A 17,766-nucleotide genomic window follows, 5' to 3' on the forward strand; every position below is an offset into this window, starting at 1 on the left:
TTCTGACTCATAATGACCATGTACAGGTTTTGACACTGTTAGTTTTAAGAGTTCTCACTCAGAGAGCCTGGTGGGTTTGAACCACCGACCTTGTGATTAGCAGCTCAATGTTTATCCGGAAAGCAGTCATGACTTTTACAAGGACTAGACAATTCAAAACGGATCTTTGATTAGAGGAATGTCAGGCAGTGTGATGGAGTTAAAGGGAGTGTTGTTGTCAACTTGGTTCCAACTCACAGTGGCATGAAGTATAACAAAACGAAACCCTGCCTGGTCCTGATCCATCTTCACAATTGTTGCTATGTTTAAGCTCATGATTGTAGCCGCTGCAACCCATCACACGGACAGTCTTCATTTACACCGACACTCTACTCTACCATGCATGATGTCCTCCTCCAGCAACTCTTGATAAGATGTCGAAGGGACATAAGATGAAGTCTTGCCATCCTCACTTCTAGGGAGGATTCTGGCTGTACTTTTCCCAAAACAGACTTGTGTGTTCTTCTAGCAGTCTGTGAGGCATTCAATTTTCTTCATTCATACCGTAATTCAAAGGCATCAATACTATTTTGGTCTTCATTATTCATTGTTCAGTTGGTGCTTATCATTGTTGAACTTGCACGTGCACATGAGGCTACTGGAAACAGTTTGAGTCAGGTGTACCTTAGTCTGCAAAGTGACATCATCGCCTTTTCATACTTTAACGAGGTCTTTGCAGCAGGTTGTTCCAATGCACTGCATCATTTCATCCTTAACTGCTGCTTCCCTGGTGTTGACTGAGGATTAAGTGAAATGAAATCGTTGCCAACTTCAATATTTTCTTCATTGATCATAATGCTGTTTATTGTTCCAGCTGTTTATGTATTTTAGTGTGTGTATTTTATGTTGAGGTCCAATACATACTGACAGTTGTAAGAGGCACGATATCTGAGCCCTTGCTCTGTATTTTAGGTGTTTCTCCACAGGCTCCCTGAATGTGTCTAGCTTTCTTTTAGCATTTTGCCTGGCCAGGCAAACTGTGGGAGACTCCAGGATTAAACTGATGAACTAGGTAGAAAGTCCTGGAGATCCACTTCTGACAATCTGCCAATTGAAATGTATGGATGACAATGGCTCAATCTACAGTTGATTTACCAACAGCTCGCAACAATAGGCACAGGGAAAGTAGAGGGGCCCTCCAGGAAGGCTTGGAGAATGACTGAAGGTAATGTCAAGGCACAGAGACAAATGGCTAGATGTGAGCTCCACTTAGCCCCCTGGCCAGCAACCCTTCCGTTGTAGATGGTATGTAGCAGTAGCACTACTTTCCCAAGTAAAGCCCAGTGTGTGAGGCACTGGGGTTGTGTGTGAGATTAGCTGCAAATCAGACAAAAGGTTCAAAAACAGGTTAAAAAACATGCAGAGTACACAAATGTTCACAACAGCATTGCTCACAATAGCCAAAAAGAATTGCCAAATGCCTATCAACTGATGAATGGATAAGCAAAAGCTAGTCTACATCAATCTAATGGAATATTATGCAGCCATAAAGAGAAATGACATCCTGATCCATGCTTCAACATATATAAATCTTGAAGGTATACTAAATTAAATGTCAGGTACAAAAGGACAAATATTCTATGATTCATTGGTCTGAAATGCACAGAAACTAGATTAGTGGTATTCAGGGGCTGGGAGATGGGGAAGTGATTGTTAATGCATTTCTATTTAGGAAGCAGAGTATATTGTAGAATTAGATCCTGGTGAAGGTTGCACAAGTTTGCAAATATACAAAAAAAACCAAACACTTTAAAAATGTCAGTTTTTGAGGTGCCGTAGGGATCAGTTATCAGGCATCATCAAAACAAAAAACCATATCATTGTGAATGAGGGGGAGTGCAGAGTGGAGACCGAAAGCCCATCTGTAGGCAATTGGACGTCCCTTATGGAAGGGTTGCAGGGAGGAGATGAGCCAGTCAGGGTGCATGCACTGTAACAATGATGAAACATACAACTTTCCTCTAGTTCCTAAATGCTTCCCTCCCCTCCCCCACTATCATGATCCCAATTCTACCCTGCATATCTGGCTATATCAGAGGATGGACACTGGTACAGATAGGAACTGGAAATACAGGGAATCCAGGACGGATAATCCCTTCAGGGCCAGTGGTGAGAGTGGCGATACTGGGAGGGTGAAGGGAGGGTGGGGTGGAAAGGGGGAGCCAATTACAAGGATCTACATATAACCTTCTCCCTGGGGGACGGACAACCGAAAAGTGGGTGAGACGTCGGACAGTGCAAGATATGACAAAATAATAATTTATAAATTATCAAGGGTTTATGAGGGAGGGGGGAACAGGGAGGGAGGGGAAAAGTAAGGAGCTGATGCCAGGGGCTTAAGTGGAGGGCAAATGTTTTGAGAATGATGAGGGCAATGAATGTATAAATGAGCTTTACACAATTGATGTATGTATGGAATGTGATAAGAGTTGTATGAGCCCCTAATAAAATGATTAACAAAATGTGAGTTTTAGTCTATGTTAATTTTCTTCATAATATTTTAATAAAAGTCATCATGCAGTAAGAGGGCCCCTGGTTTTGTCTTCTATGAATACAGCAGAGGTCATATTAGGGTCCTGGAGCAAGACCCTCAGCTCCATGTAGCTGGACATCTAGAAAATGGAGATTTGGAATGTCAGTGAGCAGAGCCAACTTGGCCCTGGCTGGTGTCATGTCAGGCTGTGGTCAGGATGCGTGGAGAGAGACAGGGAAGGAAGCAACTGCAAAGTAGCATCACAGTGAGGCCTCAGAACCAGGGCTGAGTGTGTGACAATCGTACAATCTCCTGGCACGGGGTTCTGCGCCACAGCTGCAAGTCAGGACCCCCTGTGTTTCACCTGAACTTTGTCTGGGAGTCAACGGTTATATGTGATTTATGGTGTCAAAGTGGGTGAGAGACTAGAGCCTGAAGGCACCCGGATCTGGTTTACATCCTGTGCAACCTCTTAGAAATGTGTTGTCTTCTTTGAGCTTCAGCTATCTCATTGTTGAGACAAACCATAGTAGTACCTACTTCATCAGGTGGCCACGTGGGGTAAATGAGAGGCTGTGTGAACAGGGCTGAGCGCAGATTCTAACCCATGACAGGACGTTCTCACAAAGTGGCTCAATGACAGACGACAGAGCCTCCTGGGGCTGGGCTTCCCATCCAGGAGAACAGAGCATATTCCGTGAAGCTGCTTATGTGCCTGGGTGGCAGCCGCATAGAGAACTGTCATATTATTCAGAAATTTCAAGGAAGAATGGAAATCAGCAGGTGAGGGCGGTGTTTCAGAATTGCTCGGCAGATCCGGGTTGTGCTAGTATCGTGGGGGGGCTGGGGGAAGAAGCCCCTTCTTCTCCAGATTAGGCCCCTTCACCGTCTGTGGTGAAGACCCTTTGCCAGGGTTTTCACCCACGCTGAGTGCTGTGAGATAAGCACTTTCAGCAGGAGTTCAGCCTCTTTCAGCCAAAACGCAATAGTGAGAAGATGTCACTGGCTTCTTCAGAGATGTGGAAGCACGCAGCTAGTGGATGGAACGATCCCAATTTTACTTCAGCCCAACAGCAAAAAGGGCTCTGGGATTTAACCTCCATCTCAGGAGGATTTTCGTAAAGAAATACATGTCTGGAGCCGCTAAGGCCACCGAGAAGTGGAAATGTCAAGAAGCCTCAGACACAGGGCGAAAGGACTAAAAGAACATTAACTTCTTCTCAAGGAAAAGTAGATCGTAGAAAAAATTAGTATTTACTACAGAAATTTGCCTAACCATCCTTTTCACCATGTTTGAAGATTATACGACATTCTCCATTCCTTCTGCAAAATATAAGAATCACTGTCCACAAGCTTGCGATGAACAAGCTATTTTTTAGAAAATTCACAATGTTATTTGCCGGCCACGAATCACCAGAGTTTGTACCCAAGCTGTTTTATGGCAGCTGCAGGTGTTATTATAATAATCACGTCATCTCATGAAGTGTTCTATGAACCAATGAAGGACAACTACAAAATAGGTGAGTTACTGTTTCTAAGAAAACGAAGTGATAGTTTGGAAGCCCCCAGAGTTGCTTAAAATGCTGTGAAGTTATGATCAGGTGATACAAATGTAATAGGTTGAAAAATGTACTAAAAATCCAGAAAGATTCTACCATCCGGTTGCTTCCCAAGTGTCAAAGTTCTTAATTCTATTTCAAATAAAGATGGCATTTTGGATGTTATAGATTTTTCACATTTACTTATTATCATTTACCTAGATTATAAAGCCGACACCGAACTCACTGCCATCAAGCCCGTTCTCACTCACAGCCACCTGACGGATGGGACGGAGCTGCTCCTGTGGGATTCTGAGCTTGTCATTCTTTATGGGAGTAGAGAGCCTTGTTTTTTCCCCAAGGAGCAGCTGGTGGTTTCAAACTGTTGACCTTGTGGTTAGCAGCCAGACATATAATCACTACCCCACCTGGGCGCCTACAATACTATGGGTCAATGTAACATATGCTACTGTTCCACTGGCTGATTCCTCAGAAGTGGACAGCCTCTTCCTTATTCCGAGTCTGTTCTTTGTCTGGAAACTCAGCTGAAGCCGGTTCACCTGGGCATGCTTCCATTTCCAATGCGGGATTTTCAATTGATGGACTAATTCATTCTCATAATCCATTTGACATCTTTGTGAAAAACAGACTTCCTGTTACTCCTGGTTCTTCTCCCGTGTTCTCAGGCCAAGATCTAGACACCAAAGACAACTGATCCATTGTGACTGAGTTGACTGACTCAGGTCACCCCCATGTATTAGTGACCGGGTAGAACTGCGCTCCCTAGGGTTTCTCAGTGACCGTAACCTTCGGCAGGCCGTTCTTCTGAAGTGTCTGGTTGGGTTTGTACCACTACCCTTTCAGTTAGTAGCCACATGCTTTACCTTTTGCCCCATCCAGGGACTCCCTTTGCCATTTGTTTTGTACCCATGGGTACTCTGAGAATATTGGTGGGCCTGGCCATAATCTTGCAGAGCCCATGTGTGGGTACAGAATCTACCTCCCTGTCTTCTACACACACACACACCAGCCTAGACATAGCCATTGACCTTCCTTTATTGTTACTTTGCTTAAAACATACGAGAGGTTTATCGTTTCAAAGTCATTCCTGACATCCAAGTAAAGGCCATCTGTTACAACTGGGCCTGCACACAGACACATGGCTACACTTGCATGTTAGGCACACAGTGGACACTTGATGAGTGACATTTGAAGGTGAGGTCACTGGTTTACAAATGTGGAAAAGGGCTCTCGTTCTAGGTCACAGAGTAAGAGAGCTAGGGTTTCACTTGGACCTGCCCCTGCCCAGAGTCCAGGTGCTCAGCTAGCACTCTCTGACACTGCACCTCCGTTGGCTGCTCTCCAGAGGAGGGTGACACGCACACATCTTGCTCCCCCAATCAAAAGTGGGCAGGGAGGAAAACAACAGAGCAAAGTCCTGGCAGAGAACCAACATGTTCTTCACAGGAGAAAGCGGGTGTAGGAGTGGCTGCCTCCCTGCAGGAGAAGGGGTCTGCACCAGTAACCATAACCCGGCTCTCATGGGATGCCACCCTGTTCATGAAACCATGTGGTGCCCTTTCCCCATATTGAACTCCTCAAAATACCGTTGCTCTCACCGCCTCACTTTTGAGGCAGCAGCAGCAGCAGCAGCAGCAGCAACAACAAAGCAAGGGCTCGAGCAGGTGTTCTGGCTGTCGTCCTCCTTAAGCTGCCCTTCTGACTTGGCCTCTAGAAGATGATATGGCTCCTCCTAAGACTATCTCTGAGGCCACCCGCTCTTGGTTTGGGGATGACCACAGAGTCTGGTACCCAAGAGGCTCTCTGTACCCCACACTACAGCTCCATACCCCCAACGCACACACACTCACCATGAGATGTTGGAAGAGCCAAGAACGCATTATATTGGTGGCATGCTTGGGCAAGACTCCTCGTTTGTTCTTGGACTTCTTATCCTCATTGTCCAGGAGGGAGGTGAGGTCAAGGTTAACCTTCAGGGCACGTGGAGAAAAAAGCAGCATCAGCAGCCTGGCAGGCCAGCATCAAGAGACCTGTTGCCATAGTGATGAAAGGTGTGCACTGCCATCCCCCTTTCCTAATTCACCCTAAGGGCCCTTGGGAGGACACCTTTCTCGCTCACCCACACCAGCCTGTCAGAGAAGAGGGACAGGCTTGGGGTTGGGAGAGAAAGGGAGAAGGAGAAAAAAGGTGGAGGAAGGGAGGAGGCGAAGCGAAGAAGAGAGGATATGGAGGAAATGGGCATGCAGAGGGTACCACAGATGTGAATTTACTATAAACTACCTAACCGTTGCTGGCATTTATGTGATACTTTACAGTATGCACAGCATCTTCTTAGCCAGTCTGCAGGTTGGTAGGGCTGTGGTGGTATGAAGTCCCCTTTTATTGGGAATAATGTAGGCTCAGAGAGGGTAAGCGACTTATGCAAGATCCTAGAGCTAATGCCAGGTCTCACGTCTCAGACTTTACACCTTTTTGACTACACCGCATCTCCCTCTGGGGTGTGCACGCTACACAAATGCACCCCAAGGTACATGTGGCTAGGTCTGGAGACCAGAAATAGGGCGCGGCCAGGATCCTTTGCGGTAGGTAGCCCCAGAAAGCAGCACAATTCCAGGAGTTGACTAAACACTTTCTAGACCCAGCTCCGGATCTGTGAAGTGAGGATAATGACACTGCTTAGAATCATGAAGATTCCATGAGCTAGTGTTTGGGAAGCACGTAGCAGAGAATAGGGAGTCACGACTCTTCTCCCCATGGCCATGCACATGGACACACCTGGACACTCACCTGTGTGTTCTGGATCTGGATGGCTCCCTGGGGGATTGCTTGGGTGACCACCTGACCCTGGGAGGTTACCATGGTAACCGGCTGGTATAAGGCTCCACCTGAGGAGACAACCAGTTTTTGGGTCCCCTTTCATGGGGACGGGTAACAGTGAGGACGAGCAGGGGTACCAATCCACTAGAACTCGCATGGAATGACTTCACTGTGGAGTTGTGGGTCGGGCAGTGTGTTTGCCACACTTGTACACTGCAGGTACTCAGTCTCTGGTGGGGTGGATGGGAAAAAAGCAGCGTGGGGTTGTCCAGAGCTGAGCACAGACTCACTAGTGGGAGATGGGAGATTCTCTAGCCTTCTCTGGTCTTTAGGGCCTCATGAGAATTTGTCCCAAATGGCTACACTCACTACAATAGGGTTTTGGTGCTAATGGTCTTTAAATTTACAGAACCCTTTAATCCAGAAAGTAAGCTATGAGCCTCCTCCCCCCACAGCAGGGGGACATTTCTCAATTCCCATAATGCTTTGTGCAGTGCCCTGTTCCCCCAACCCTTCAGGGCCACCCTTTCTTCTCCCAGGGCATTACCCACATTCCCCAGCACCTTGTTTCCTGCACTGACCTGACACAACTTGTGAGTTGACGGTTGTCATGGCGATGTTGCCTTGCTGGAGCGCTGAGGCTGGGACCACAATTCCCTGGGGGTTATTGGAGACTCCAGACATGGAATTGGGAGAATTCTGCAGGAGGTCCTGGCAGTGAGGGAGGTGTGGCTTGGTGACAATGTCACTGGAGGCTTCAATGCTATAGCCCCAAATTCCTCCTCTCCCTTTTCCCTTTCTTCTTTTCTGGTCCCACCCTGGACCCAAATCCAGAAGACAATTCTCAGGGCTCCCCTCGTAACAGTGAGCAAGAAGGCTCCGCATACAAATAGTCAATGATGCTCACCTATGCACCTATTTCACTCCCCTAAAACAGTGAATACGTACCCAGCCCTCCTTATTCCACAAGCCAGTGGCTCCCTACCTTGGCTACACCCAGGCATCTCTAATATTGATATCTTGGCTCTTGCTTCAAAGTCTCTAACTGAATTGGCTATGGGTGTCACTTGGGCTTGCGATTTTTAAAAGCCCCAAACTAGCTGTTGAGTCAAATGTGACTTTCTGAGCTCTGTAAAATACACCCCCCCCACCCCCTCACTACCACCCTTTTTTGGTAAAATTTAAGATGAGGCCTCAGGTTAGGATTTTATTTTAGGCTGGAATTGGTCATGGAAGTAAAACTACGGTTAGGAGTAAGGTTTAGTTAGGATTAGTGTTGGGTTTAGTGCTATGTCTAAGACTAATCTTAGGATTGTGGTTAGGCTTAAGGTTAGGGTAAAGGATAGGACAATGCTTAAAATTAGGGTTGAGTTAGCATTAGTATTAAGGTTAGCAGGCTTAGGGTTTGAGTATTTGTTTTGTTTAAAGATAGAATTAAGGCTGGGACTACAGCCAAGGTTAAGGGTGAGGGTTAAGTCTTGGTGTAGGGCAATTGATGTATGTATGGATGATGATAAGAGTTGTATGAGCCTCTAATAAAATGATTTAAAAAACAAACAAAACAAACGAAGAAATAAACGAACAAAAAAGACTAGGTGTAGGAATAGTGTTGGGGGGGAGTCGGGTTAGGGATAAATTTACGGCAATTTAAGGGTAAGGGTTAGGTTTAGGATTAGAATTAAGTCTAGGGTTAGTGTTAGGGTTATTATTAGCATTATTGTTAGAGCTAGGATTAGATTTAGGGTTAAGTCTAGAGTTAGGTAGGATACGGATTAGGTTTAGGGGTAGAGTTAGGTATACGACTAGAGCTAGTGTTAGGGCCCTAGTTAGAGTCAGAGTTAGTTTTAGGATCAGGGTATAGTTAGGGCTAGTCTAGGGCTAGGCTTAGATGTAGAATTAGGGTGTTAAGATTTGGGTGACTCATAGTTAGGGTGAGGTGAGGTTTTATGTTAATGGTAGGGTTAAAATTAAGAAATAGATTTTTTGACTCCCCAATTTCAGAGGGGAAAAATTTTATGATTTGAGTAAAAAGTTCCAGAGCATATTGGTCTTCAATTAAATAATTTATAAACATTTTGATTCATGACATTGATTCCTGTCCCCAAATCTTCATACATACTTCCCACTGCCCACAGTGCTAACCGTTTCCATTCTCTCTTCTTTCCCATCCCTTCCTGCCTCTAGAGGTTTATCCCTTGGGAAATCCTGCCCTTCTGATACCATTCAGTTGATTGATCTAAGGAGTAACTCCCCCCTAGAGAAGGTGTTTACTCCACAGGCACCGGTCTGTTGTTTGACTGTACGTTGGGTCAGGGAGTGACTTCAGTTCCGAGTTTGAAGGGAGTCTTAGGGCCACAGTGTTAGGGTCCTGCCAATCTCTATTTGGCCAGTAAGCCTGCTCTATTTTTTTGTTATCTTGAATTCTGTTCTACATTTTTTCTCCCACTGTATCCAGGACCTCCTATTATGATCCCTTTCAGACTGGGGAGCATGGCATCCTACAGTTCTTCTGGTCTCAAGGTCCTGGAGGCGGGCAACCGTGTGGCCCATTCATCAATCATTTGGATGAGTTCCATGTGTCTTTAATTTCATTCATCCCTTTTTGCTCCAGAGAGGGGGACACCAATAGTTGCACCTGCGATGGTTGTTCACATGATTCTAAGACTCCAGTTTCTACTCAACAAAGGTGGTTGTAGAACAATGTCATTGTGGATGATGTTATGCCAATTGACTTGATGTTCTTCAGTAATATGGTCCTGAGCTTCTAGGCCCAGTGACTTTGGCTCAAGGAGTTTGGTTATAGCTAAGATGTTTTCATAACTTTGCCCTCTGTGGTGAAGTGAATTACTTGGTATGGTGGTTCTACCCACAGTCTTTGTAATTCCCACCAAAGGACTGGCTGGGAGCATATAGGTAAGGTTTATGGAACTAAAATGATGGGATGGATCAGTTTTACAATATGCTCCAGATAAAGTCTTCTCAGAAGTATGAAGCAGACTCAGGAATGATGCGTGCGGAAGATGCTTGCATGGAGTGGTGGCGGAGAGGCAGTGCTGAGACCATGAGACAAGAGCTGTGGGCTTCCGGGCTGATGGAATGAATAGAGCTTAGGGGCAGGAGGCTGGTTTGCAGAGTGAAATGCCCTTTGGGCATTTATCAGCACTAAAGGAGTTTGTAACCCTTGTCTGGGTAGGGTAGAAGCCAAGGGCCCACATGGCTGAGACTGAGGACCAGAGAGAGATGTGCCTGCCGGCATGGCTGAGAAGCAGCACTGGAGACAAAAGAACTGAATCCTTAACATTTCTGATAATCATGAGTGTTGTCAATGAGTTCTATGTGGTGATTGCAATGAGTTATTGAACTTAGCAGAGAAGTGGAGAGATATGGAGAGACAATGGAAGTCAGAATAGGGTAAAGGAAGTTGAAGTCTGACTTCTGATTTGTGGGGATTGTCCCTGGGCTGCCGTGAAGTTGCATTCTCCTTCTCTCTCTGAAGCCCAGGGAGGTCAGACATGGCCTCTATGCCAACTTTGCAGCCCTGTGTGCTCCTCTGTCTTCAGATTTAAATTGGTAGCACAAATGAATACATCCATAGAAACAGCCTCTGTCACACCTGATGATCGTGTATTTCTAACAGCCAACCAGGCTGTCCATCCTGGTCCCTCCACAGATTGTGGGTTTTAAACCCATTGGCTTTCAATTGTGTCATACCTGTAACCAGAATAAACCTTTGAAATTGCTAATAAATAAATAAATAAATAGCCTTTCAAATTTGTATGTATTTGTGGGTTTAATCCAATTCATCTTCCCACACCTATTCAGCTTGCATGTCCAACTTTGTATCCACTTACACGTCTTATTATTATTGCAGGATACCTCTTGTGCTTTTCCCAGTGTCTTCCTTTGCCTTCATTGTTTTGTGATGAATCCTGCCTGCCTTCCCACCAGCACTCTGTATATCGCTGTATATCGCCTTCTTCTTTACCCAAGGAAATGTGTGTCTATCCTCTAGTTCCTGATTCACGCCCCCGTCCTCCTCCTGATCACATTCAGAGATTGTTTCTTTCTGTGTGTAAACCTTTTCTTGGACTTTAAATAGCAGTGGCCTCATACAGCATTTATCCTTTTGTGATTCACTCATTCACTCAGCATAATGCCTTCCCGGCTCTTGCACAGTATGAGGTGTTGATGGGCATTCAGGCTGTCTCCACATTTTTGCTGTTTGTACATCCATGCTGCGATGAACATGGGTGTGCATAGATCTGTTTGTGTTTTGGCTCTTATTTCTCTAGGCTATATACGTAGTAGTAAGAGTACTGGATCATATATTTGTTTCCACATTGGTTGTACCAGCAGTGTCTGAGAGGTCCCATTTCTCCACAACCTTGGTGTTTAAATTTAAACTTTGCTATTAATGATAAGGTGAAGATGACATCTCACTAATGGTTGGATTTGTATCTCTCTACTGGCTACTTGTCATGAGCATTTCTTCATGTGTTTGCTGGTCAGCGGAGTTTCTTCTTTGGTGAAGCAGATGGTCATCACCTCTGCCCTTTTACACTGAATGGTAAACCTCCTCCTCACCACCACCGTCACCACCACTCCGCAGTTCTCTTTTCATGCTTTTTGGCAGAGTTTCTGATGCACATAAATGCTGATTTTGAGGAGGTGCTCCATAGGGTTTTCAATCATTGGTTTTTCAAAAAAAGGCCCATAAGCCCTTAATCTAAGGTCCCTCTGGGCTGATTGAACCTCCAATTTTGTGGTTAGCAGTGAAGTGCATTAACTGTTCACGCTGCCAAAGGAGTCCAGACAAGTCCTCAGGTGACTCCAGTATGCAGCTGGCATTACCTAATCAGCACCTACCCAATCTTCAGATTCAATTGTCTCAGACTTGCCCTGCCCACCCCCAATTCCTTGGTCTCCATATACCTGCATCGCAGCATTTATTACAATAAGCTCCATGTACAAAGTGGATTCTGACTTATTATCAGTACCTGGCATGTGGTGAATGCAAAAATATGTATTACAAAGGAAAAAATAGCTCCCTAGCCTCTATACCTCTTGGTTCCTAAAGGTATAGCCTATGAGTCTCAACCTCAGCTTCCCTTTGGGGCTCCCAACATAAAGTCCCCCAGAAGCAGGGTCAACCTGCTTCATTTTTCCAGTAGACAATCTTTGCTGTTTGATTTCGCAGTAACCAAAGCAGCTAAGAATACACTCTCTGCAGACCCGTCCAAGCATTCATTTTAACAGTGGAGCAGGGAAGGCTTTGGACTTGTTGTTGAGAGACTCCTCATATCAGAGGAAGTAGGGTTGGCCCCAGGCCTCCAAGAAAGAACAGAGTCCTCCCCTTCCTTCCCCCCAGCTCCTTGAGGACATCATTCCTGGGAACCTACGCTTGGTAGCTGAGTGCTAAGAGTTTGTGAAGTCGGAATGGGATGTATTAGAAGTTGGTGTCCCTTGTCTGGTTTGGAGAGAGCAAGAAAGGCATCACGGGAGGTGTGGAGGGAGGAGTTTTTGGAGGCCAGTCTTCTCTGTTTGGCCAGGTTTTCTTAGCTCCTCCCACTCCTTTCCTCCTTTGAAAATAAGGAATGAACCAGCGGGGGTTGTCATTCTCCAGGTGCAGACCCTTTCTCAATTCCCATGTTCCGATGCTGGAATCATAAAGCCCGAGCTGTAAAGACCTAGAATTGGGTTGTCAGTTGAGAAGTAAACTAAGTAGGTGGGAAAAGAAGGCCCATGACTTCCTAGCTTGTGTCTCAGAACAACAAGAAGTTTGGGTCTTTAACCTTCAAGGATGTGTTAGGGATGGGGAGTAAGGAGAAACTTGTATTTGGAGACCATCTGGAACCCATGACCATCTACCTAGAGACCTAGCCGAATGCACTACCACGGAGTCCATTCTGATTCATATCAACCCTACAGCCATCGACCAAGGAAAAGTCACAGCCCTAGTGGGCAGACATGGAGAGGCACAACTTCTGAGAGTGGAAGTTGGCATTGGCTTATAAACTCACTTAATTCAGCTGACTCAATCCCTGTTGGCATCTCCTCCAGAGCTGACTCAATCCCTGTTGGCATCTCCTCTTGGACTGCCCCTGGCCCAGGGTTGGAGGCGTATTTCTTTGGAATTAGCAGCTCTAGGGAACTGGGGTCAGGCTGCTCTCCTCTAACCCAACTGGTGACTCGCGCCTTTTGGTGTAGCTTCTCAGGGCAGTGCATGAGGAGGGGGAGGGCCAGCTTCTCTTCTTGGCTCACATCTGCTGCTGTGACCTTGGACAAGCCAGGGTGGCTCTTGCCTTCGTTCCCTCTTGCCGGGGCTCCACGAGCGCCTCCAGTCAGTAAGCTTTGCTCCTTGAGTAGAGTTAAAGGCCCTCCTACTCATGCAGGTAGGTTGAAGTCTGCCTTTCAGAAGTACGAAACTAGACGGGCTCTTATAACCCAACATCCTACTGTACGGAGAAGGAACAGGTGTTTAGAGAACTAAGTGGCTTTCCCAAGGTCACTTAGTTGGTTAGCAGCCAGAGAACCAGAACACAGGGCTCCACTGGGAAAACACGGAACCACTGCTGCTTTGCGTCAGGCCCTGCGCTGCAAGGTGCTTCTTCAGTTTTCTGCATTTGTTTCTGTCCACCCTCTACAAAGAGCATCACACAACCAGAAAACCCAAACTCACTGCCATCAAGTCGATGCCAACTCATAGTGGCCCTAAAGGACAGGGTGGAAATTCCCATGTGAGTTTCCAAGACTGTAACTATTCATGGGAGCAGAAAGTCCCATCTGTCTCTAGTGGAGGCGCTTGCGGTTTCAAACTGCTGACCCTTCAGTTAACAGCCAAACGAGTAACCACTAGGCCACCACGGTTCCCAGAGTACCCTAAGGGTTTAGCAAATAGTTACTGACAGCAAAGTGAACAGACAAAACCAGCTCAAGCCCAGAATACAGAGGCAACGTTGATACCAGAGGAGAGAGATCCAGTTTGGGAACCAGCAAGTCATGTCTCTTATTTTGGCCTCGTTCTAGTAATTGATATGATGTGTGACATTCATGTATGACATTCATCCTGACATTCATGAACTCTCAAGCCTAAGTTTTCGGGTATGAATTTGCCACAAGGCTGAGGTCCCCCTCGTACCAACCTCCCAGCCAGTTGCTCTCATAGAATTTAAACTAGTACTAATGTTATTTGAAGCGGAGGCAAGCTTGGAAGGTGCATTTAAAAGGGTGCCCCATGCCATTCACCGAGAAACCAATGGAAGTGACTTTCTAATAATCTCTCGTTTGGCATCATCCATACCATGGCACTCCTTCTTTTTCTTTCTTTCTTTCTAAAGATCTTCGAGAAGCCCGGGCATAAAAAGTTGCCCCAGTCTTTCTTTAGTCCAAAAAGGTTAGGAAACCACAAAGTCAGCCAGGAAGATAAATTTAAAACTGTGTCTTTTGGGATCCCACCAGCACACAGTTTTACTGGCCAAAGGCAACGAGGTGAACTATCTATCACCTGGTATTTCATCTGCTTCTTCAAAGTCTACCTTGTGACTTGGGCAGCCTCCAGGCCTGCTTGCCCAGTTTGAATAACTAAGACACTGAATCAGACCTTTCTCTCTCTTAGCAGTCCCCCCTGCTCTGAGTCTTGGGCTGTTTAACGAATCTTGCTGGGGAGGTGCTGAGAGGCAGCTGAGTTATGTCAGCAAAGGAATGGAATGGAAAACCTCAGCGGGGGAGACTTGACCTTGGCAGGTGCTGGCCAAGTCTTCACTGGAACCAGAAGGAGAACGTGAAATCTTGGTTCCCTGAGACCTAGGGAAATTATATTTGCCCCTTACATTTGTAAACATGAACTGGAGTCGTGGTTCATAAAACGATCTAAATATTAGGGCCACTGGGGTCTTTTTAAGATACAGATTCTCAGAGCCACTGCATAAAACCCCCAGGAATCTGTGTTTTTGAGCAACTCCCTCAGATGATCTCAAAGATCAGAAACGGAAAGTTCTGAAAATGAATTTCCATGCACACTGAATAATATTGAACTTTTTCTACTCTTATATTTCATTTTCATCTCACAGCAGTCTGTTATGGGGTCAACATGAGAATTCCATGTGCTTGAACAAGAACTGAAGTCCAGCCAGTTGAAGTGACTTGCCAGGGGCAAACAGCTGTGCCTCCGACCCCAGTCTCTGGCCTCTGATAGCAGAACGGATCACACTGAGGGAGAACACATGCTGGCAGGCACAGCCGGACTCCAGTGTGAGCACAGGGCCTGCTACGTCTCCTGTTAGGTGCCCCGGAGTAGGTTTGGATTCATAGCCACCAACACTGTCTGGGTTTGCTCTATCCTCATCAGTGCACTCTGCTTGAGCCCATTGTTTCCACTGCTGTGTCAATCCATCTCAATGAGAGGCTTCCTCCTTGGGACGGACTCTACCAAGCATGGAGTCCTCTTCCATGTCTGGTCCCACCTGAGAACATGTCTAAAGTATGGGTCACGTCTCAAAAACTCCTTGCCATCAAGTTAATGCCACTCATAGCGATCTTATAGGACAGGGTGAAACTGCCCCCACAGATTTCCATAATTGTACCTCTTTACAGGAGTAGAAAGCCTAATCTTTCTCCTGTGCACTGTGGGTGGTTTCAGACTGCTTCCCCATGGCTAACAGCCCAGCGAGTAACCACTACATCACCACACACGGTTCCCAATAAATTATTTCCCACTCTTTCTTCCTTGGAAAAGGTCACTTCACTAGAGAGAGGTACTCAGAAACTCACTTACTACCATTAGTCAATGTTGACTCGTGGCAACCCCTGTGCGTTTCCAAGACTGTAACTATTTATAGGAATAGAAAAGCCAGACTTTCTCCCATGGGGCAGCTGGTGGTTTCAAACGGCCAACCATGCAGATCACAGCCCAATGCATAACCACTATACTACCACAGTTCTTACTTAGAAAGAGGCACAGCCAGGATTTAAAACATGTCCCCAAAGCCTGCGCACTCCCTGTGTTCTTTATTTAGTAACAGAAGATACTGAATTAGGGCTCTACCCGCATTCGTGGTAGTAGAAAGCTACAGACACACCTTCTTCCCTCCCTTCCTGGCCAGGGTGCCCCCAGGCTAACGTCGAGCCCCAGAATTCTAAGGTGCGGTTTCTGTCTTAGACTCGCTTCATGATGTAACTTTGCAGCTATCGCTAGTTAAGTTTTAGTGTCTGGTGGAGTGTGGAGACAGTAGGCTCTGATCTCTGGGAAGAGTCTGTCTCTGGAGCGCGCTATGGTGGCAGCAGTGAAACGCCTTGGGAAAAGCTTGTTGGCTGAGAACACAGCATGACTACTTTCTCCACAACTTCCCTGGGGGCTTATTTGATTCCAGGCGTGGTGGATGAAGCCCCGTCTAGACCGGGATAAAGCTGTCGCTTTCTAGCTCCTCAGAACTCAGGAGGAGGGAGAAGCACCCTGGCACAGTTTTAGTGATATTTTTTCCGTAGCCAAGTCCCAACGTGGATTGCCCAGGAACCAGAGATGGAGAGAGGGTTATCCAGACTAACATCTCCTTGTCTACTTTGTCAGGGACATGGCAATGCTATCTCCAATCATCTGGAAACTGCCAGGAGTCAGGGACACATGAGTGATTCCTGGTTTCTCTCGTGGAGCCATTCTATCCAGACTGAGCAGTGAAGGGTCCCCTGGGAAGTTCTGCTTGCTAGTGGTACCCAGGGAAATAGGCCAAAAAGCAGAAAAAGTCCACAGGCCATTTTATCAGCACGGACCAAGGAGCAGAGGCCTCAGATGGAAACTAAGAAGGCGGCTTCCAAAGTCATGTCCAAAAACGGTGTTGTGCCTGTTCCTTGAGAAACAGAGAGGCTAGGAGCCTCTTTGAAGGTGACAGAGCAGGTTGAGAATGGCTGGGAACTGAGAGCTTGTGACTCCCAGACAACCCCCCCACACACACACACACCTGTCCCCCATTCCCCCCGCTGACTGCAATGAAACCATCTATGACAAAGAAGGCTTCTTTTTGGATCACAGTGGCCACTGGTTGCACTGCACCCCAAGCTTCAGATTAAGAAGGCAAAAGAGATGACTTTTTCAACAAGAAAGACCTTACTGAGAAAAGGGAGTGGTCCTTTCGGAGGTAGGGTTAGAACAGCCATGAGTGGTGATGATTGCAAAGGCGGCCCTTGCGGTCCGACAACCACCTAGGAGGAGTTCTGGCCTGTTTGTGCATCATCGCTCTCATTGCTGTTCAACAAAAGGCTCAAGTAGCCAGGGAGGCTTCATGTTCACCCAAGGGAGAAATTCCTGGAATAAACAGTGCTAGCACAAAGAAATGAAAGGGTGAAGGAAAAGAAAAGATGAGAAAAGAAGTTCATTTTAGACTGTTCTAAGACAGGTGAGATTTTTCTCTCACTATGATGGTTGTGAGACAGGGGAATGGACTGGATGACTTTGCAAGGGGCTTTCCTAAGGTGAGTTTTTGAAAGCCCATGTCCAGGAAGCTGGTGGAGTGGTGAGCCTTACCCCAGCTGTCAGCCATTCATTCTCAGGCCACTAGGGGTCTCTGCTAATCCATCAGCTCAGATCACTTACAAGCCTCCCTGGTGCTTTCCAACAAGAGGGTGGGCTTGCAGGGTGATTTGCTTTCTCTCTGGTGGGTGGGGTGATTCTGAGTGCCTCACTTCCGCTTGGAAGCTTGTCGGGATCTAGTCTGAGATTGGCCCTGGCCCATCCTCCTGACTCCTTCAATGTTTCCTGTCTATTTCACACACTGGACACAGAGCCCACCAGTGATCTTTCTTAAGCACATTTCTTCTCTCCCTAGCTCAACTGCAGGGCTTTAGAGGGATCGGGAGATCTTTCTATGGCTTTCTTTCAAAGTGCCA

The 17,766-nt window shown here is 46.4% G+C and overlaps 1 protein-coding gene across 2 annotated transcripts in view; it reads right to left on the reverse strand.

Moving 5' to 3' along the window:
• Positions 1-17,766, reverse strand: part of PKNOX2 (PBX/knotted 1 homeobox 2) — a 173,863-nt gene that overhangs the window by 25,830 nt on the left and 130,267 nt on the right. The window contains exons 6-8 of one of the 2 annotated variants that reach the window (XM_004714155.2): positions 7,470-7,599; positions 6,859-6,956; positions 5,922-6,041 (exon numbers count right to left, since the gene is read on the reverse strand). The exons of the other annotated variant lie outside the window; for it this stretch is intronic. Coding sequence (XP_004714212.1) covers positions 5,922-6,041; positions 6,859-6,956; positions 7,470-7,599 — 348 coding nt within the window. The remainder of the gene's footprint in view (positions 1-5,921; positions 6,042-6,858; positions 6,957-7,469; positions 7,600-17,766) is intronic. 2 annotated transcript variants of the gene reach the window in all.

The sequence above is a fragment of the Echinops telfairi genome, unplaced genomic scaffold (genome assembly GCF_000313985.2).
Source record: "Echinops telfairi isolate 266 unplaced genomic scaffold, ASM31398v2 ScPeMD7_7465;HRSCAF=8503, whole genome shotgun sequence".
In the NCBI taxonomy this organism is placed as follows: domain Eukaryota; kingdom Metazoa; phylum Chordata; class Mammalia; order Afrosoricida; family Tenrecidae; genus Echinops; species Echinops telfairi.